Here is a 22,917-nt window from a genome sequence, read left to right on the forward strand (position 1 = left end):
ATTACAAATATAAAACAATAATTGATTGCAGAAGTATTCACTCCCTTAAATATGACACACCAAATCATCACTGGTGCAGCCAATTGGTTAAGGTGTCCTAGCTATATATAAACCTGTGTGCAGTCAAGGTGTTTCAATTGATTGTAGTAAAAATACACCTGTATCTGAAAGTTCCAACTGTTGGTGAGTCAGTATCCTGGTAAAAACTACACCACAAAGACAAAAGAACACTCAAAGCAACTCTATGAAAAAGACATTGAAAGGCACAAATCAGGAGATGCATACAAGTAAATTTCCAAGCCAATGAATATCCCTTAAGAGTACAGTTAAGTCAATCCACAGAAAACCATAGAAACTACAGCACAGAAACAGGCCTTTTGGCCCTTCTTGGCCGTGCCAAACCATTTTCTGCCTAGTCCCACTGACCTGCACACGGACCATATCCCTCCATACATCTCCCATCCATGTATCTGTCCAATTTATTCCTAAATGTTAAAAAAGAACCCGCATTTACCACCTCATCTGGCAGCTCATTCCATACTCCCACCACTCTCTGTGTGAAGAAGCCCCCCACCTAATGTTCCCTTTAAACTTTTCCCCCCTCACCCTTAACCCATGTCCTCTGGTTTTTTTCTCCCCTTGCCTCAGTGGAAAAAGCCTGCTTGCATTCACTCTATCTATACCCATCATAATTTTATATACCTCTATCAAATCTCCCCTCATTCTTCTACACTCCAGGGAATAAGGTCCTAACCTATTCAACCTTTCTCTGGGTAACTGAGTTTCTCAAGTCCTGGCAACATCCTTGTAACCCTTCTCTGCACTCTTTCAACCTTATTTATATCCTTCCTGTAATTTGGTGACCAAAACTGAACACAATACTCCAGATTCGGCCTCACCAATGCCTTACACAACCTCATCATAACATTCCAGCTCTTATACTGAATAATTTGATTAATAAAGGCCAATGTATCAAAAGCTCTCTTTACGACCCTAACTACCTGTGACGCCACTTTTAGGGAATTTTGTATCTGTATTCCTAGATCCCTCTGTTCTACTGCACTCCTCGGTGCCTTACCATTAACCCTGTATATTCTACCTTGGTTTGTCCTTCCAACATGTAATACCTCACACTTGTCTGTATTAAACTCCATCTGCCATTTTTCAGCCCATTATTCCAGCTGGTCCAAGTCCCTCTGCAGGCTCTGAAAATCTTCCTCACTGTCTACTACACCTCCAATCTTTGTATCATCAGCAAATTTGCTGATCCGATTTACCACATTATCATCCAGATCATTGATATAGATGACAAATAACAATGGACCCAGCACTGATCCCTGTGGCACACCACTAGTCACAGGCCTCCTCTCGGAGAAGCAATTCTCTACTACCACTCTTTGGCTTCTTCCATTGAGCCAATATCTAATCCAATTTACCACCTCTCCATGTATACCTAGCGACTGAATTTTCCTAATTAACCTCCCATGTGGGACCTTGTCAAAGGCCTTACTGAAGTCCATGTAGACAATATCCACTGCCTTCCCTTCATCCACTTTCCTGGTAACCTCCTCGAAAAACTCCAACAGATTGGTCAAACATCACCTACCACGCACAAAGCCATGTTGACTCTCCCCAATAAGTCCCTGTCTATCCAAATGCTTGTAGATTCTGTCTCTTAGTACTCCCTCCAATAACTTACTTACTACTGACGTTAAACTTACCGGCCTATAATTTCCCGGATTACTTTTCGATCCTTTTTTAAACAACGGAACAACATGAGCCACTCTCCAATCCTCCGGCACCTCACCCGTAGACAGCAACATTTTAAATATTTCTGCCAGGGCCCCCGCAATTTCAACACTAGTCTCCTTCAAGGTCCGAGGGAACACCCTGTCAAGTCCCGGGGATTTATCCACTTTAATTTTCCTCAAGACAGCAAGCACCTCCTCCTTTTTGATCTGTACAGTTTCCATGATCTCACTACTTGTTTCCCTTAATTCCATAGACTTCATGCCAGTTTCCTTAGTAAATCATCAAGAAATGGAAAGAATACGGCACAGTTGTAAATCTGCTGAGAGCAGGCTGTCCTCAAAAACTGAGTGACTGAGGACCTGTGAGGGAGGCCACTAAGAGACCAATAACAACTCTCACTATTGTATATACCTCAAAAACAACACCCATCAGACTTCAACACTCCAGAGAAAATAGCCCCAGCCTGTTGAGTCTCACCTCATAACTCAAGGCCTCCAGTCACAGTAATATCCCTGCATCATTCCCAGCTGGATGACATTCTTCCTATACCTAATGATTTGAGAATTCCAACAGCAAACTTCTATAACCATAATTTAGGCATTACCTGCATTTGAACTCAACCATGCATTGTTTAAAAACACTACAGATTCCCATCTTTTCTTAATTTTCTGCATGCTACATCACAAAAAAGGTGTAAAAGGGAAATTATCAAAGCAAGAAGCAAATTGTTGGAAGAACTTAGAACAGCATCTGGGCGGGGGGGAAGAAACTGTCAACATAGATTGGCATTGGTTTATTATGCTCACATTTTCTGGGATACAGTGAAAAGGTTATCTTGCACACTGTTCATACAGATCAAACCATTACAAGGTTAAACAATAATAGTGTGCAGAATAAAGTGTAACAGCTACAGAGAAAAAGGATCGGGCTTCCCTGGTATATATGATGAATAAACTCTTCTTGGGCTTCCAGCTGGTTACAGGTATTTATTATAACCAACGTTTTGATGACAAGTTCTGCAATCTTCTTCAGGATGATGCCTGGGCATGTCTCGGCTGGTGGTAGCCTTTATCCTCATTATTTCCACAGTTTCTGGATGGATCGCCAGGATACTAAAGAAATACCAAATTAATACCATCCACAAACCCGTAAGGAAGCTAAAATCACAGCTCCTGTGGTTCAAAGGTGACCTGGGACTCAGGACGGCTGGCGTTTACTGAATTCCCCGTGAAAGCAGAGCAGTACGTATTGGCCATATAGGATGCACAGTGGGGACGCACATCAAGGAGCACAGGAGGTGTATCCGTTTAGGTTATCTGGAGAAATCGGCGGTAGGAGGACACTGCATTCGCAATGGCCACAGGATTGACTTTGACGGCACACTACTGTGCCGTGCCAATGGCTTTTGGGACCGCCTGGTAAAGAAAACCACTGAAATAAAACAAGAAGATAAGAATTTTAACAAAGACGAAGGAGCGCTCTGTGTAAGAACTGAAATTCAACTGTAAGCAAGGTGGGAGAGCAGAAACCTGATTGGATGAGGACTAACCCATGAGGAGGGACGGACTACGGGGGTATAAATACCACCTGACTAGACATGCCCAGGCATCATCCCTGAAGAAGATGGCAGAGTTTGTCATCGAAACGTCGGTTATAATTGATATACAGCTGATATAATCAGCTGGAAGCCTGAGAAAAGTTTATTAGCTACAGAGAAAACACAAATAGAAAATAAGGTACAAGATCATAACTCAATAGACTGCAAGGTGAAAAGTCCACTTTAATGTATGAGGGAATCATTCAATACACTTACAACAATGTGTACAAGCTGTTCTTGAGGCTGGTAAACCATGATTCCGCTTTTTGTATCTTCTACCCAATGGGAGAAGGGAGAGAAAAGGATGCCCAAAGTGGGTGGGTGACATCTTTGACCATGTTGGCTGCTTTACATCCCACAGGTACTGCTAGACCCACTTGGCTACTCCAGCAAATTGTTTTTTTTTCTGTGGATTCCAGACTCTGCAGTCTCATGTCTCCAAGAAACAGCCGAAGTCGCTTTCACTACAAACACCACCAAATAATCCCATCCTCCTGTCTCCTTACACATTTTTAAACCTGTATGGAATCTGTTGACTTTAGAATGGTAATTCTTGAAGTTCACCTGAGCGCATGTCAACTGAATATGATTGTTTCAAAGTGCTTTGCAAAGTTGAGAACATTAATTTCACTCGTTCCAACAAAGATGCAATAGCTTAAGTTGCTGTGTAAAGATTGCGTTGTAGATTTAACAAATTACATCTCCTGGTACCATGCAAATGCGACTTACCAAGACCAGCATATGTCCTCCGCTTGCTCGTATTTGCTGCCTTCACCAGGAACATACAGGACTGGTGAGTCATCCAGGAGCAGAAGAGGAGCAGCACAACACCCAGTGCAATTCCACACTAAGGGTTAAAAAAAACAAGACATCAATTTTAATAGGAACACATCACCAGAGAGCTTATGAACCAGAGAAGAATTGATCTTACTGAGCATGCATTAACAATTTTAAATCAGTTATTAATAATTCAGTCCACTCTGAACTGTTTGCCTGTGTGCCTTGTGCTGAAAGCATTTTGAATGTGACTAAACATCAGATAATTGTATGTAACTGAGCTGTAGTCCTTAGTCCACAGGACTATTAAAGATGGATTTCATTTTAATTCCCAAAAATCTGAAATCAAATAAAGACATTTGTTCTATTCATCTAAGTTGTAGAGTCATAAAGAACAACAGCATAGAAACAGGCCCTTTGGACCATCTTATCTATGCTGAGCTATTAATCTGCCTAGCATTTTATTTACTTGAGTAATTTCTTATGTTCTATTATGAAAGCAGAGTTTTGAAATCTAGGAAACTGATTTTCTTGGCCTTTAGTTAAGAATGCCTGTTCTTTAGACAGAAAGAAATAAAAGGAAAACCAATGATGAATTACAAATATTGCAGAGCAGCTGGAGGTTAAAAGAGAGAAGAAAGAGTTAATGTTTCATCTTAATGAACTTCCACTGCAACAAATGCATGAACATAAAAACAGATAAAAATGAAGTAACAAAATTCACAAAACCCCAAAGTACAAAATTTCAAGATGGGCATTCATAAAAATGGCAGTTCATTAAACACTATGGATACAGCAATTCAAGGTTTCATTATATTTAGCAGATCAGTTATAGGACATCTCTACTACATCTACACCCACATTTTCCAGGGAATTGATAGAATGAAACATAGCAAAAACAAGTAATTACGGAGATACAAGGTAGGGATCGCAAGAGGCAGAGGGAGCACTTCTGTCCTGGACTTGCGGCTATAAGAAAAATATGCAGTAGTCAAAACACTGCTTTAGGCTTGCCCTGGAGCTGCCACTTCAGTCTTTTTTGCCTAAACAACAAAAATAAGCCAAAGAGCTGCTCATCTTTAAACCATCGAATCCTACAAGTTTCTGCGGCAGTCATGATATCTCAAGGTCAGTAACCAAAATATTCATGCAAATGTCACATCTGGTCAGAGCTATAGAGTACCTGACTATAGGCCCATCGAGTCCATGCTGAACTGTTATTCTGCCTAGTCCCATCAACTCGCTCATGGACCACAGCCCTCCATACGGCTCCCATCCATGTACTTGTGCAAATGTTACAATCAAGCCCACATACAGCACTTCTGCTGGCAGTTCATTCCACTCGCATCACTCTGTTGACGATGTTCCCCCCCTCAGGTTCCCCCTAAATTCTTCCTTTGACCCCCTAACCTATGACCTCCAGTTCTAGTCTTACCCAACCTCAGTGGAAAAAGCCTGCTTGCATTTATCCTATCTATACCCTTGATGATTTTATGTATCTCTATCAAATCTCTCCTCATTCTCCTATGCGCTAGAGCAGCGGTCCCCAACCACCGGGCCGCAGAGCATGCGCTACCGGGCCGCGGGGAAGCGATATGATTTGGCGATATGATTCAGCTGCACCGTTCCTCATTCCCTGTCATTCACTGATCAGCCATTACGCATGCGAGGTCATGACCCGCACGTCATCCATGTCAGGGTGGGAAGGAGATCAACTCCTCGAGCTTGTAAATGACGACGGGGTGAAAAGTATGTTTGACATAATATCTCTGTCAGCATTTTGGATCAAAGTCAAGGCTAAATATCCTGAGATAGCTACGAAAGCACTGAAAACGTTGCTTTCATTTCCAACATTTTTCTGCGAAGCGGAGTTTTCTGCAATGAATGCAACGAAAACTAAATTGCGGAATAGACTGGACATAGGGAACCCCCTTCGAGTATCGCTGTCTCCCATCACCCCTCCATAGGACCGTGATGTTGCAGGAAAACAAACCCAGGGCTCCCACTGATTCAGCGATATTGGTGTGTTGCAATGATTTTATATATTTATACGGGGAAAATATGTGCTGTGTGTTTAATATTCAAACGTTACTTAAAATGTTATGATGCTATTGACTTATAAGTGACCCTATAACAATTACAGCACGGAAACAGGCTATCTCGGCCCTTCTAGTCCATGCCGAACGCTACTCTCACCTAGTCCCGCCGACCTGCACACAGCCCATAATCTTCCATTCCTTTCCTGTCCATATACCTATCCAATTTTTCTTTAAGTGATAATATCGAACCTGCCTCTACCACTTCTACTGGAAGTTCGTTTAACACTTCAAGCTCCCCTGTCCTCCCCTGATAATTGACTTATCACTGTATTCATGCGAGGAAAATATGCGCTGTGTGTTTAATATTAAATTCGTTAGATAAGCCCTTTTAGAAACAAAATTGAGTGTATTACCCACTTATCGCCTATATTCCAGTAGTGATTAACACCCACCCCCACGAACAGAATCGCCAAAAAGGATTTGCTCGCGGGGGCGGGCGGGGATTGGCAGGTCACAACGTGCATGCGCACTAGTGCCCACGCAAGGCTTCTTGGCCATTGTAGTCTTTTTGGGTAAATAACGCATTTGACTGCTACTCTTGTCCGTTGGCAACCCTACCCCGACCCCCCCGGTCGGCCAGTCTGCAAGAATGTTGTCAATATTAAACCGGTCCGCAATGCAGAAAAGGTTGGGGACCCCTGATGTAGAGAATGGAGTCTTAACTGATTCAACCTTTCCCTTAACTTAAGTGCTCAAGTCCCAACAACATCCTTACAAATTTATGTTTTCTTCCAATCTTCTTGATACCTTTCTTGTGGGTAGAAGACTAGAACTGCACAGGAGAATGGGATTCATGCCATCAGGATGGAAGCTACCCAGCCAAGCACCTATGCTCTGTCTGCCAGAAAAAGAGGGAGATCCCAATAGCCACCCATTTTAATTCTACTTCCCATTCTGACATTTCAGTCCATGGCCTCCTTTACTGCCACAGCGAGGCCACACTCAAGATTGGAGCAACACCTTACATTCTATGCCTCCAGCCTGATGGCATGAACATCGTTTTCTCAAACTTTCGGTGTCCCCTGCCCCCCCCTCACTATTCCCCATTCTATTTCCCTTTCTCACCTTATCTCCTTTCCTACCCATCACCTCACTCTGGTACTCCTCCCCCTTCCCTTTCTTCCATGGCCTTCTGTCCTCTCTTATCAGACCACCTTTCTCCAGTCCTCTATCTGTTTCACCAATCGACTTCCCAGCTCTTTACTTCAACACTCCCCTTCTCCCGGTTTCACCTATCACCTACTACCTTGTATTTCTTCCTTCCCTCCCCCCACCTTCCTACTTTGACCTCGTCTTTTTTCCCTGCAGTCCCGAGGAAGATTTTGAGCCCAAAACGTCAATTGTTACTCTTTTCTATAGAGATGGTTCCTGGCCTGCTGAGTTCCTCCAGCATCTTATGTGTGCTGCTTAACAATTAAAGAGACAACTCCAGATTTGCCTAACACAGTGATGCCATTTGATGCAGCAATCAGAGAATTTTAAATTTGGTAAAAATCTTAGTCAGCTTTTGGGCAAACCTGTCATACTGAATTGACCAATCTTAAAAAACTTGATCAAAATAACCCCCGGTTTAAAAAAAACAAAAATCTACAATGATGCTTGTTGCTACTTCCTATCCAATATGACTTTACCCAGCAGCACAACCATAAAAGGTGGCTACTGACACTACAGCCTAACAGCTTTATGAATCTTTTAAAAGACACACAAACTACGGACATGGACAAATCCTGTATTGAATTTGGAGCTAAAAGGCAAATGGGAACTAAACTGGAATGGATTAGAAACAATAAAAATGCAATTCTCTCCAATACCAAGAATCTTATGTTTAACAAAACAGAAACTCATTAGTACCACACTCTTCAGTAAGAATTACCCTTTCAAAGGATACAAAGAACACAGATTACTTTTCAGTAAAATACTGTGTGTCATGTGAGCTGAAGCCAGATGGCAAAACAATGTCTGTGAAATACCAATGAGGGATCATACAACTCTTAATACCTACTACGCTAACAATAAAAAAAGATGTCTGAGAGAGATAGTGGAATGAAACATGACCCAAATCTACAAGACATGAAAGAAGTTAACTACTGCACCTTGATTATATTTCCAGACCAGCTTTACTCTTAAAATATATAATAACATAGAAATTCTGTGTAAAGCAAATTTGGATTATTCAATAAATTTGTATGAGTGGATTACATTTTAATGCATTTGGTATAAAAACATAAGACACACCTAGAACATAGTCAGTTTCAGCCATATGGGCAACATGAAAAGGGGATAAAACACCAAATGATGCCACATCTATGATAAACATTATACCAGAGAACAGATCCAAGGTTCCAATTCGGTCAAATTGTGAAAGATGCCATTCAGAACTAATGGAACCCTCGATTCCTTTCTTGAAAAGCTATATCAAATATACAATAAATACAAATTCTGTAGATACTGGAAATCCAAAGCAACACACACAAATTGCTGGAGATACTCAGCAGGTCAGGCAGCACTTATGGAAATGAAGAAACACAAGACATTTTAGGCCGAGACCATTCTTTAGGGTTGGAAAGGAACAGGGAAGATGATGTAATAAAAAGGGTGGGGGAGGGGAAGGAGAATAGCTAGAAGGCGATAGGTGAAGCCAGGTGGGTAGAAAAAAGGTAAAGGGCTGGACAGGAAGGAATCTGATCAAAGTAAATTTTATTATCAAAGTACTTATACCCTACATTATCAAAGTGCAAAGGGCTGGAGAGGAAGGGATCTGATTTCTTCTATTCCTCAGTCCAGCCTCTCACCTCTTCTCACCTGCCTATAACTCCCCTAAGACCCCTCCTCCTTCCTTTTCCCCTATGGTCCACTCTCATCTCTTATCTATTCCATAGATTTACTAAGTATGCCCACAGGAAAATGAATCTCAGGGTTGTATGCGGTGATATAGAAGTACTTTGATAATAAAATTTACTTTTAACCTTCTGCTATCCTCCTTCCCCTCCCCCCACCTTTTTATTCTGCCAACTTCCCACTTCCTTTCTAGTTCTGAAGGGTTGACTGTTTATTCATTTCCATAGATGCTGCTTGACCTGCTGAGCTCCTCCAGCATTTTGTGTGTGTTGCTTCAAGTTTTAATTTAATTACAGAAATCAGGAGATGGTTGGAAAGCAGCAAACTGGTCTCATGGTTAAACTACAAAAACAAAATGAGGCATGAATTTTTAGATAATAATTATGCCTCACAGACGGTTCGCATGTAAAGTTGCTGCACAAGGTGATAAGACAAGACTGCTGTTTGAGCACACCAATGCAAAATATTACTAAATAATGTGGTGCTTGCAGAAGTGAGAATATTGTCCAAAACAGAACTTCCTCATTGAAACTACGATTCATTTGCATCAGCATTCATTTCTTCAACATTTCAATGAACTACAGAAGCAGGCAAACAGCAAATTTCAAGAGCAACACCTGAAGCCACACACTTTCAGTACCAAACAATAGATTTGCTGAGATTTTGTCGTCATCTATACATTCAGCAGTTCCATCACGGGCACAAGCTGCGGAGGACATCTTCCAAAAGCGGTGCCTAAAGGCAGCCCGCATCCATCATAAAGGGCTCTTGCCATCCGGGACATGCCCTCTTCTCATTACTACCATTAGGGAGGAGGTACAGGAGCCTGAAGACCCTCATTCAACGTTTTAGGGACTGCTCTTCCCCTCTTCCACTAGATTTCTGAACGGTCAGCGAACCATGAATGGTTCATCACGATTCCTCTTTGGCACTGTATTTTTATTGTGGCTTATAGTAATTTGTTATCTCTGTACTGTGGTGCTGCTACAGAACAAACTTCATGACTTATTACAATAAGCCTGATCCTCGGCCCAAAACATGGACTATTTACTCTTTTCCATAGAAGCTGCATGTCCTGCTGAGTTCCTCCAGCACGTTTCGTGTGTTGCTTAGATTTCCAGCACCTGCACACTTTCTCACCTTTTTATGTGAATGTTTTTACCAAGTGCCTAGTTTGAACCAGGGCCTCCTTGCAATTTGTGACAATTTACCTCAAAGCAGTATTCCACCTCCCCTCCTCCCCCACACACAGACACTATTTTCTGTCCTGTTTTGTCACTTCACAATTTCACCTTCCTTCTCTACAAAGCTCCATTCTTTCCCCTTCCCACCGTATCAGGAGCAAGATTAGGAACAACATCTCCTCTGCTTCTTTGAGCTTGCTGCAAGCACAAACTAAGAGTACAAATAGCTTCAAAAACAAAGTTTGGATTTGAACCTTACTGGCATATAATTGCTATTCTTTTGCTACCTTATTGCTGCTCTGTACTTGGTTGTAAACTAGTTACAGTGTTACATTCCCTCTTATGGTTCCTAATCACATTTCTTTCAATTCATTTCCAGAAAATTGTTTTTGAATATTTCCACATTTTAAAAGACTACTTACAAATAACACTTTTAAATCACGCACAAGCAACATGTTGATCAACTTTAAAAAAATAGTAACTCATCACAATTTTGTAAGAGAAAGTCTACAGATGTTGGAAATCCAAGCAACACACACACAAAACGCTGGGGGACTTGGCAGGCCAGGCAGCATCTAGGGGCAAAGTACAGTTGGCATTTCAGGCTGAGGCTCTGGCAGGGTCTCAGCCCAAAAGGTTAACTGTACTCCCCCAGCCCCCACCGCCCAGTACATGCTGCCTGGCCTGTTGAGTTCTTCCAACATTTTATGTGTTACAGAGTTTTATAAGAACGGATAAGAGGAGAAAAGTGTAACTATTGATAAAATATCCATGCAGTGACCTCCTTAAGGCCGATTTATACTTGTACGCCAAATGGACGCCGTAGGTACAGCGTAGCGGTGCCGCCTACGCTGTACTCTACGCAAACCCTACACCGTAGCTTAACGCGAACCTCTCCCAAAATGTAACCACGCGTTGCGGGCGACACAGACCGCAACAACTGTGATTGGTCCACTTGGTAGCATCGCATTTCTTCCTACGCTGCAATAGCTTCCCACTGGGTGACTGAAGGGCAGGGAAGGAACTCTGGCTGCAATGCTTCCCATAAAGCTTTACAGACCTCCAAAATTACGGAGGACCCTGTACTTGACACCAGTTTGTAGCTAGCTGCTACAGCCTGTTGACTTCCACCTGAAGCTAAAACTCAAATGGTGATTGCCAGTCTCTGAGTAGACCGTGCGTACACTGATGCGATATTAATGGTTGGAGACGATGAACCAAATAGTCAAATCTACCTGCTGACATCCAAAAATATTTGAAATGCATTTCCTTGTCCATGTCTCTCAGTGGCCGGACAAGCACAGAAAATTCACCCTCCTTCAGTTTCAGTCGCCACTGTTCGAAGTTTGAGTTTCTTCGTGTTGAGTTTCAACACAAAGAAGCTCAACAGAGTGGCATAGAAACCCCACCGCCAACTAGCGTTTTGGCAGTGAATTGCAGCGTGACGCAGACACACTGACACGTAAGTATAAATGCTCACAACAGCGTAGCCCACTTGCACAGGCTACGGCGCAAGCTAATACACACAAGTATAAATCAGCCTTTACTATAACTTACTTGCAACTTTGAAAACACCAAGTTATTCCCATTTAGTTGAAGCAGCTATTGTTGATAAATATATTGTTTATAGATACTAACATCGCTACTAACAATAAACAGAGGATTTTTATTGTGTAACTTCAACGAATTTATTATTTCATAAAGTTACAGTAATAATGAAAAATGGAAAAAATGGACAGCTTTTAATCTTGCAGGAGAAGGGGATGAGGTGGATGTTGGGGAAATGGATGAAGGTGGTGGGAGAGATAAATAGCAAAGATGGACAAAGCGAGGTATTGTTCACAGATCATTCAGAAATCTGAATTTCCTAAAACATTGAGTGTGGGTCTTCAAGCTCCTAAACCTTCTCCACAAAGGCAGTAATGGGAAGAGGAAATGTTCCATATGGTTTGGGCCCAGGTGATGGATGCTGCCTTCTTGAAGTGCCACCTCTTGAAGATATCCACTATGGTGAGCAGAGTTGTGCCTGTGCTGGAGTTGGCTAAGTCTACAACCATCTGCATTGGAGCCTCCATACCAGGCAGTGATGCATCCAGTCAGAATGCTCTCCACCAAATAAAGACATATGCCTTTGGTGACGTACCAAATTCCCTCAAACTCTTAATGAAGTATGGCCACTGGTATGTCTTCATCGTGATTGCATATGTTGGGCCCAAGATGGATGTCGACACTCTGTGCACACCATTGAGGTGCATTTTTCCAAGCAAAATTTGAGGAAATAATATTTTGCAATAAATATTGCAGAAATAATCCATTAACCTACTTCAATATTGTATGTTAAAGCCAAGACACTAAATTTACCTGCTCTTCTCCAAATATTGACTCTTAAGATTCTTACAGTGACTGGAGGAACCTTAAGAGTCAATATTTCCAGATGAGCAGGTAAATGACAACAACCAAAATGCATATTACTTCCATACTGCAGCAACCACAACTTCCTAGCTAAAACATACAATCATGTAATTTAAATTGAGTCTTTCACACTTAACAAAATTGTTAATACACAAGATACTAAAAGTATGCCACAGCTAAGCAAATCACCACTCACCTGTTTAAAGCAGAATGGCATGGTGAGTACACTGACTCCCACGATACTGTTCACCACGTTCATGATGAGGCCCCAGTTCGAAGCAGTCATGTTTAATTATTTAGAGGAGGTAACGTACCTCAAAACTGGGGGAAAAAACTGACTTGTTTTGGATTACTTTTCACTTTGCTGGGAAAATTATCAGTGTTGACCATCGGTAAATGTCAACGGGGAAGAGCTGCCTATCAAGTCATGTCCATATTGGGGAAAAAAACTAAATATAATTTTCCCCCAAGTTCCAATTTTGACTCCTGTATTATAAACTGCACTAGTTGCAAATAGTACAGGTTCTCAAAAACTGTGGTCTCAAAAGGAAAAAAGGGCTTAGCATAAAAGAAAAAGGATGGTACCCCACCCAAAATCCTCACTTAGAATAACACTGACACTGTAGCAACGACGCCTACAGCTTTGATCTACGACACTTAAAATTAAGTGGTCTTCTGGTTCAATAAGGTGTTAAATACTAGATTCGATTACAGGTAATGCTGTTCGCAAAATCGAAATATACACCCAGAAAAGATTCTTTAAGACCGTCTCAATATCTGGATGCCAAAAGAAAAATCAAAGTTACTTTTTTAAAAAACAAATTAGAAGGGAAAACATATGCAACGTAAAGGCAAATCTGGCGCAGGAAGAACGTGGAGAGCAGCGGCTGGCAGGACTTTCCGTGACGTGGCGAAACCTCGGTTCTATGTTTACAATCCGCTGGCCTGGCCCTGCCCGGTTTCTGCCGTGACACCGGCTGTCGCCGCCGCTCCTGCCACCTGGGCCAGTTTTCACCTGTTCCTGCCCCCCGGGGGAACACACCGACAGCTCTCAAAGGCGCCGCTTCCGCACTCGTTCAACGCCAGCTGCCCCCCTGCCCACGCCCACTGACACGCTCCAGTCCCCGCTTATCGCCGTCAAACCCAGCGAGTTTCCGCGTGTTCAAATCGCCTGACAGCTCCACTCCCCTTCCCGCCGTCTCCAGGAAGTCCCGACTGACAACAAGGGAGAGATGGGCCGCCACCCGCCCAGAGCCCCGACACCGGTGTCCGCAGCGCCGCCCCTCTGTTTGGGAGGACTCTGAAGATGACGGAAGCATTCAAAATTCACGGCACTCTGGTTATTTGGTGTTTTTTTTTGCTGATCCTTTGCTGATGTTTGGCTTTTTAACATCATTTCGTTCTCAATAAAACAATATGTTATACATCTGCAGATTTCCTTGTGTTTGCGTTATATTTCTCTTTGTGCACGCAAAGATCTCCTCAAATTTCTTAACTTTTTCTCAATCTTTGCCATGGTTGAACTGCAGACATCCCACCCTGCATTTCAGGGAGGTAGCACCACCACCACCCCATATACCCCCACACACAAAAAATGCTGGTGAATACATCAGGCCAGGCAGCATCTATAGGAAGAGGTACAGTCGATGTTCGGGGCTGAGTGTGTTGCTTGAATTTCCAGCATCTGCACATTTCCTTGTGTTTGCCATATCCCATCCCACCCCCCACCAAGTCGACCTCCAAAGGGTGTATGATTATGAAAGAACACAACAATTTATTTGATCACATATTGAAACTATTTACACACACACACACACACACACACACACATTCCTTGTTGAGTATTTTGTTGGCAGTCTCAATGCTAATGCAAATGGCTTTTCTATTTCTTTTTCCAAACTTTCCTTGTACTGTAATGTGGCTTGCTTGGCAGATTTGAGCATTTTGCTGGAAGTCTCAACCTCATAGCAGTCTGTGTCAATGAATTTGTTAATTTTGCAGGACATCAGATTCACAAGTGTTTTGTGAGACAACTATCATGGAGTCTTTTTTTATTCTATTACAACTTTAAGCAAGCCTACAGGGAGTTTGGCCTCATCATGTAGGACATCAATAGAGTAGCTCCTTAGCAGCTAGCCAGCTAGTTTAATTAATGTTAGCTATGCTAATAAATGAATGACACCTGTTAAACTCAATTCAACATTTCTTTTACAGTCTTAACCCACCACGGGCAATAGAAAAGTCACTGTTGCAAACAGTGCAGTGAGCAACACTGTCATTATTTGTGACCCCTATTAGGCAAGGGTAAACTTTAGTGTAGTCTGGGGTGAAGTACGTTTTATATTTTCTTTTTTTGGAACACTCTGCCATGGTGCTGCAGGACACTAAACTGAACTGATGGACAATGAAAGAGAGAGCGAGGTCAACTGTAAAGCCCACCCACAGAGAAAACTGATAGGTATACTTAGGACAGACCAATCAGGTTGCTCTCTCTGTCACTCTCTCGCTACGTCTGTCACTCGTGCTCTCTCTCTCTCTCTCTCTCTCTCTCCCCACCCCCCCTCTCACTCACTCGCTCTCAGAAAAATCTATTTCCAGGATATTGTGTATAATTTGCTGGTGTCAGGGAGCCGCTATCAATACCCTGAAGACTCCAGGAACTTCCAGGAGAGGTGGGATGTCTGGAACTGTGTTCGCAAAGGTCTCCTCAAATTCCTTAACTTGTAATCAAACTTTGCAACTGTTGAACTGTGGAATCCTGACCAAACACACCTCCATCATGGTTCTGCTGTATGAGAATACACACACTTGCTTCTGCATAGCCTATAATGGCTTTCCACCTGTGCCCGCTCTATAACATACATCAGTTCCCAAAGTCTACTTTGGAAACTACCATTTGTCTACCTACCTTTGGCCTTCCATTTCTCACCCATGCTACCCTAATGACAACATTAAAGTCAAATTAAATTTATTACCAAAGAACATATATGTCACCGTATACTACCGTGAGATTCATTTCTTGCAGGCATTTACAGAAAATAATGAAATATAACAGAATTTATGAAAAACTATGCACAAATAAAGATTGACAAACAACCCAAACAATAAGAAAATGTAAATAAATAATACTGAGAACATTGTTTATAGAGTACTTGAAAGTGACAACAGATTGTGGAATCAGTTCAATATTGAGAATTTATCCGCGCAGGTCAGGAGCCTGATAGTTGCAGGGTAATAACAGTTCTTGAACTTAGTGGTGCGGGACCTAAGGTTCCTTTACTTCCTGCCTGATGGTAATAATGAGAAGAAAGCATGGCTTGGATGGTGCTTTTCTGTGGCAGCGCTCCCTGTAAATGTGTCCAATGATGTCAAGGACATGCCTGGATGGACAATGTGATCAAGAAGCACAATGTCCAATTTCTCTGTGTTTGTTTACACAACACCCTTCCCTACTTCCGTACTACCATCTCTCATGACCTCTATGCAGCCAATGTGATGGTATTGGGTTTGCTGACCACGAAGTTCTAAACTCAAAAAAACACCTTAAGGCCTATCAGATATAAACAGTCATGAGTACTCTCGCTAAAGGGAGATTATACTGTAACTACCCAATCTTCAAAGACTGGTTCACTTCCCTGTTTATTCTTCATGGTGAGTTTAGCTGCCAATACCCAATATTCAAGCAGTGGGTCCCCTTTCTTTATCAAGGAGAACATACTACCAGCCAACTAAGTAGTTTAAGACACCATTCATTTATTTTCAGTAATACTGTACAAACATTCTTAAAACATATTAAAAACTCACGGAAGATTTTTATCTTAAACATTTAAGATATGTTTATCTTTTTCTAAAACTATTTCTAAAACATGAGTACAATTCCCACAAACTAAAAAGAGATACCAACAATGCAGACAAACAAATTGTCTGTTGTAGAAATCAAAGCCAGAGAAATGGTTTCTAATTCGTCCCCGTATTTCTTTTATAGTTTCTTGATGCCCCATTCCTAGTAAGCCTGAAATGCTCTCGACATTTATACACTTTTCTCCTCTTTGATGACTTCACACAAGTATGATGTTTCCCCAGATACCCTTTTTACACAAACGGTCTAAAAGCTTTTTGAAGACAAAGTCCTCAGCTAACCACCATTAATGCCGTGAAACTAATTTACCTGAGCACATAAAACTTCCAACATTAATGAATCAGTTATTTGATGTGCTAAATGATATTATCCATCTGGTCTGTAAGCTTCTTTGAACTAATCAACTTAGAGTCAGCTTGTCTGTTTGAAACAAGTCAAATTAAACAACCCATCGTCTTTTACTGCATCTCTTGAGCAGTGACAAACCAGGTACAGCGAGCTACAACTGCTTCCTACAGTCTGAGTGTATACTATATACAGAGCTTGTTTGCAAAGCTGTTCTATAGACATTTCTTTATTTTAACTTCAAGCTGATTACTGTTTGGCATTTACATTTTAACAACTGAAGACTGACTCCCTTTTACGACCAGTAGCTAAACAAAGAAATATTAGTTGTAAGTTTACTTACATCTGTTTGATCTTACAAGTGGCAGCTGCTGTGTTTAGAAACCGAGCTTAGCAAACATGAGGCCTCTTGGCCCATGAAGCAAATGTCCATCAACAACACCAAATCTCCCCCCCCCCGCCACCAACACCACTTTCTGAGCAAAGATTCTAACCCAGATTCTTCCTACAGGTATCAGCATTGAGATCAAGACTGCTCTTGAAAACTCCTCCAACCATTCCAGTAGGTTACCAGTGCTATAAAGGCTCTCTTCGATCCGATGCTCAGAATTCATTGAATACTTCCCAATGTAGGGGTTTCATTGTGATTTTCTCTTTAGAGTATTCACTTCCTAATCTCAACTGCACACATTTCTCAAAGCTCAAAGGAATGTTAGCACTATAATTTTCCATAAACAAGCAAAAACAAGGTATCAATGTCCATATTGTAAGTCCATATTAGTCCATCTTTAAGATTTTCTTCCTCACAAACAGTTCTTGTCATTTCCTTGATGCAAGTTCGGATCATTGTCTCTGTCACCATCAAGTCCTCAAGTCAGCTGGCAATGTCTCTCAATAAACTGAAGATAGTTCATCCCTTTCACAGGGATGTTGGCACTGCTTTCGACATGCTGTACGGGTTTACTTGGGTTTTCTAAAAATGCGTCTTGTAAGTTATTTAGAAGAAAGGTTTCCTGAAGATGAGGTACAAGAATGGTCAGCTTTTAATTTCTCCATAGTTGCAGATTATGACTTCACATTTGGCGATGAACAAGTTAATGCCTTATGTCTAAAATATCATGATTTTCTCACTGAAAATACTGTAATAGTTAAACAGTTTAATGATTTCAAATTTTCCGTGCAAGAAAAAATTAAATCCAAACTGATTTCAAACTTTGCTCAAATGGTGGCATTTGTACTTCAAAATTAACAGTTTTGCGGCCTTGCACAGTTGATGGACATTGAGGGAACCTTTCTTGCATCTAGTGCGGACTTTTGAGCGAGGTTTTAGCCTAATGAATCAACTCAAAAACAAGCTGAGAAATCATTTAGGTGAATGTCATTTGGATATGTTAAAGAGAATGAAAAGCTATCAATTGGATGGAAGTTCTAATAGTCTAAATAGAGTTTATAAAGAATGGGAAAATGCCAAAGACAGAAGAGAGAAAAAAATAACTGAGCGACTTAAATATGTATGTTATTTTGTTGTTACTCTGCAGTTTTATGTCAAATATTTTGTAAATCTACATAAACTGTGCCATGTGTGCATTCAGTGTGCACATACTTTTGTCACAGGAAAAGAATTGTACAACATAAGATTTTTGAGCACACTGATACTAAAAATTAGAGGGAACATTGCTTGTAACCAAGTTACTGATAGTGTACTGCTGTCTTCTTTCGCTCAAGGATTAGTAATCTCACACTTCTGCCGTTGTTCCTTTTCGCACCTTGTGGTGCACTTTTGCCGTTTCCACAGTATTAGACTATTCTTTACGAGGCCGAGTTGCTAGTTCAATGCTCAAACCAGCACAGATGGAAAGCGTGCAAGGAATTGGCCAGATTCGAACTCTGGAACATTTGCCTTGAAGTCTGGGGCTGATGCCACTGCACCACCAACCATCTAATCTCACATTTTATCTGTAGAAAATTATATCCATCATCTACATTATGTCATAATATAATAATATGCATTAAAAATGAAACATTTGCAAAAGTAAGGAAGAGTACAGTTCCCCTGTTGAGGATTCTGTCTGTACTTTTAATTCTAGGTTCCCAGAAAAAGATGGCAGAAGGGTTAATTATGTCCCTCCCATGGGAGTGAACACTCATTGGTATGCTGTAACTTAACATTCTGATAGCAACCATATCATCTGCTTAGGTTTCTCTCCATTTTAGGATTCTATATATAATTGTTCACTCATTTTGGGAAGATAAATCTTGCTGGGATAGTTTTGATGTTATCTATGGAGACAGTTTTACGTACAGTCTTGTTTCCTATCCCAGTCTCAATTACCACAGTCCTATCATTGATAACCTATATAATAACAAGGAGGTTTCCATTTAGGATGAAAACTAGGATCAGCATTATTTTTATGGAATTTCTTTTCATGGACCATGTCAACCTCTTGTGGTTTCCAAGTTGTCTTGTCAGGTTCTTTTGTCTTTTCTTGAATTTTCATAAACTCCCTCAATGTCTTTAGGAGAGTTGTACTGTGTGTAGGCAATGGTTGGCCTGAGTTAATGATTAGGGGTGTATTTCGATGGATGTTGTCCATTAAGAAATAAGGGGTAATATTTTTGTGTACACCTGCTTTTGCAACTGGCACTTTGTTTACAGACTGTTGCACTTCAGGGACTGGTGTGGCCTACTTTGCCTCCAGAGTAGACCAGTTTTGCCAGGTCTCCTTAATCTCTTGATCCCTTTGCTCAACTATGCCACTCGATTGCAGCTGGAATGGAGTGTTATTCTGCACTTGTATGCCTCTGTTTGTTCACACGTGGCTCAAAAGCCCTTACCACTGAGGGAAGACCCTCAGTCAGCATGTATGCAGGCAAGGGTGCCAGCATATGGGAATATGGAGTTTTGGAGTGTTGTGATGATTGTGGTCTCACTACAAGAAAAATCATGGAGGCTAACCATGTATATCCTGTACAATGATCAATTATCACAAGTATATACATTAGGTTTCCAATAAGGTGGTTTACCTTGGGATGACAGAAATAGTCCTATATAATCAATTTGCCACACCTGCATTGGTGCAGTTGGTTTTGCTTGTCTTTTAGGACTTGGTCTTATGACTGCTCCTTTATTATAGGCCAGACATTTGTGCATTTTGTACTGAATCAGCTACAACATGTAAGTCCACCAGTATAACATACTGTAGCTAATTTTGCATGAGTGCCTTGTCCACCACCATGATTGTGCCTGAATCCTTGGTGGGCTTCTTGAATCAGTGCCTCCTGTTTGTGGGCAGGAGCTATTTTCTTCTTATCTTTTTTTAGAGTGGAATACCCAAATCTTACCTTCACCATCAGCTTCATATTTGCCTTTGGAATTGGGTTTAGTGGTATCTAGGAGAATTCTTAAAGCATCAAACTGGTTATTTTTATTTGTTAGTAACTAGTAAAATCTTGGCATCCCATGTTGTAGTAAGGTCATCCCAACAGCTTGTTTTACTTGTTTATTGCTTAGTGTGTTACCATAACTGTATAAGAGGCCTGCAGTGTGCCCCATGATGCACAACACCTATATTAATGGTCAGGTCAATAATAATTCATGGACATTCTTCCATGTGGAGAAACAATTTACCTCTGTGTGTTCTCCATGCTGTAGATGACCAGATGGGAAGGTCTCTTTCTGTCGCATTCTTAACATAATTAGAGTCAGTACATGTCAAGACTGGTTCTCTTGTAGTTACTTGTTTTAGACATAATTCTAGGGCTTTAGCCTTTGCAAATTGAATTGTATGATCCCCTAAAGGATGTGTTTGCAATTCATGTGGCTCAAATTCAGTTTCTGATATAAAAAAATCTTCTGTTTATAATCAAGAGCGGGAATTATAATTGAATGGATCTATCTTTCTGGTTTTTCCTCGCTGGTCCGTCATATTACCAAATTTGAGAATAGTGTTCTAAAGGATGTTGTGCTACATTAGGTCATGGAGAAGATACTTCTACATCTTCCATGATGGGTAAGGATTGTAAATCATAGCTTTCAGGGATGTATTTGCACTTTAAGGTGTCGTCTTACAAAAAGATTTGCCATTTCTCTTATCTAGTTATGGTAGCTCTCTGTTCATTTGTTGGTAATTTGCTATAATTTTTCAAAGCCACAAACTATCTGTATAATAATTGGTTTGTCCCCTTGCCGTTGCCTTCTGCAATAAGTGTCTGTAATACCACAGTAAGACGTTGTTCGAAAGCAATAAGTTTTTGTTTTGTTGGGGTGAAATTACATGATGGATAGTGTATAGGGGCTTGTGTGCCTTCTCCCTCATTATAGCAGATGGCCACAGCGGTTTTTGGAGAAACATATATTCACGGAACAAGAGATATTGTTAGGTTTCTTCTCTGGAGGTCTATTGCTTGCTGAACTGCATTCATCAATTTCTCTAACGTCTCATAATCTTCTGGGGTAAAAACAAAAGGTTTTGTATTTTTCCTGCTTACACCTGTCATACAATGTTTTTAAAAATTGAGCATAGTCATGTATGAAAGCATAATTCAATAGGTCTAGGGCTGATTGTAAGGCCTTTATGGTCATTGGACATCCTACTCGAGTGACTTTTTGTCAAGGGTTAAACCGTGTTCCTGATTGGTATTGTCATACCTAGGAAATTTACTTTTGTACAACTAAGTTGTGATTTTTAAAATATTAATTACATAGCCTCTGTCTGTCGCTTTCAAGGAGTGGGTGTGGCCAGAAGCCAATGGCCAGATCTATGCAAGATTTATGCTTTTACGAATCAATCCTTGCAGCATTTGTTGTAATGTCTGTTGTTATATCAAAATGGCAGGGTCAAATTTTACCAAAAATACAAGGTTTGGCTTCTGGAAAGGTAAGACTAGGTATACCCGTATCCTATTCATCAGCTGGAGCATTTTGATTAGATATGTTGCTGAAATTCTGTGCAGTGTTTATTACATTAACATTGGCTTTCCCTTCTTCACATTTTGTTTTCCCTGAGCTGCATGGGAAGGAGTTAACATTTAGGATTGGCCCTGTCTCTTTGTATACTTAGAGGATGAAAGGTGAGACAGGCCTTGTGGCATGTTCTCAGTTTCATACTCCTCCACAATATCGATGGAGCCTCTGAATGTTTTCTCTCCAGGAAACAGTGTCTATGTCAAAGACTTTCTTATGCAAAGAATGAGGATAGGGCTAAACGCTGTGTCCTCTACCCTAGTATCTAGCCACATAGGCTGTGGGTGAGCACCTCTTCCTAAGGCTGGCTGTCTCCAGGGAATTTGTTTAGTCTGTTGACTACATCTTCACTGCTGAGGGGCTGGTGAAGGACAGGACTGTGAGTGCAGTTGACGCAAGGAATGAGGTTGGTTTGATGACTTTGTTACTGACCCTACGTGCCCTTTAAGGGAAAAGTGGAGGACCCTGTTACCCTTATGTGGGAACCAGCGGTAATCCATGTGGGTGTGCAAGATCTCTTCAACAACTTGAAATTGTCCATGTATTGGGTGTTGATTAAGGACTATTCCGCACATGGTGCAGAGATTTTCACTAGGATAAAAGGGTAACATTATAGACTAAACTAGGTCCCAGTCTGCCCTTGCCATTTGTTCTCCAATCTTATAAGCTGGTATTGAGCCCTGGCTTTAGATGATTTTAGTCAATACAGGAACAAGTCCTTTGTGTGCACCTGCACCATTTATTCGTTTATAATCCATGCACACATCTGATATCGATTTCCGTACTCATGTAGGCATTAGGAAATGAAGTGAGTAAGAATTGCTGAATAAGTTGGGAACATGACAGGATCAGAAAACCTGTAACCTCCTGGCATTCTGAAGTAGCCACTTCAGCAGCAGCTGGAGGTGTAGTGCATACTGCCTGCAAACTCTGATTAGTCAAAGACTGAAAAAATGGTTGGGAGGTTTGTACTAGGGAAGCTGCAGCAGCTCCCTGTACAGGAACCTATCCCTGTATTCTTCTTTTACTGGCTATAGTCAATCTTCTAGTAATTTAAGTGCACATTCTCAAACATCTGTCCTCCGGGCTTC

The 22,917-nt window shown here is 41.2% G+C and overlaps 1 protein-coding gene across 1 annotated transcript in view; it reads right to left on the reverse strand.

Annotated features, from left to right (window-relative positions):
• Positions 1 to 13,874, reverse strand: part of slc38a10 (solute carrier family 38 member 10) — a 118,420-nt gene extending 104,546 nt beyond the window's left edge. Inside the window, exons 1-2 of the mRNA XM_063074457.1 lie at positions 12,856 to 13,874; positions 4,079 to 4,196 (exon numbers count right to left, since the gene is read on the reverse strand). Coding sequence (XP_062930527.1) covers positions 4,079 to 4,196; positions 12,856 to 12,945 — 208 coding nt within the window. The 5' untranslated portion in view covers positions 12,946 to 13,874. The remainder of the gene's footprint in view (positions 1 to 4,078; positions 4,197 to 12,855) is intronic.
• Between the last annotated feature and the right edge of the window lie 9,043 nt (positions 13,875 to 22,917).

This window comes from Mobula hypostoma, chromosome 22, assembly GCF_963921235.1.
Source record: "Mobula hypostoma chromosome 22, sMobHyp1.1, whole genome shotgun sequence".
Taxonomy (NCBI): Eukaryota; Metazoa; Chordata; class Chondrichthyes; order Myliobatiformes; family Myliobatidae; genus Mobula; species Mobula hypostoma.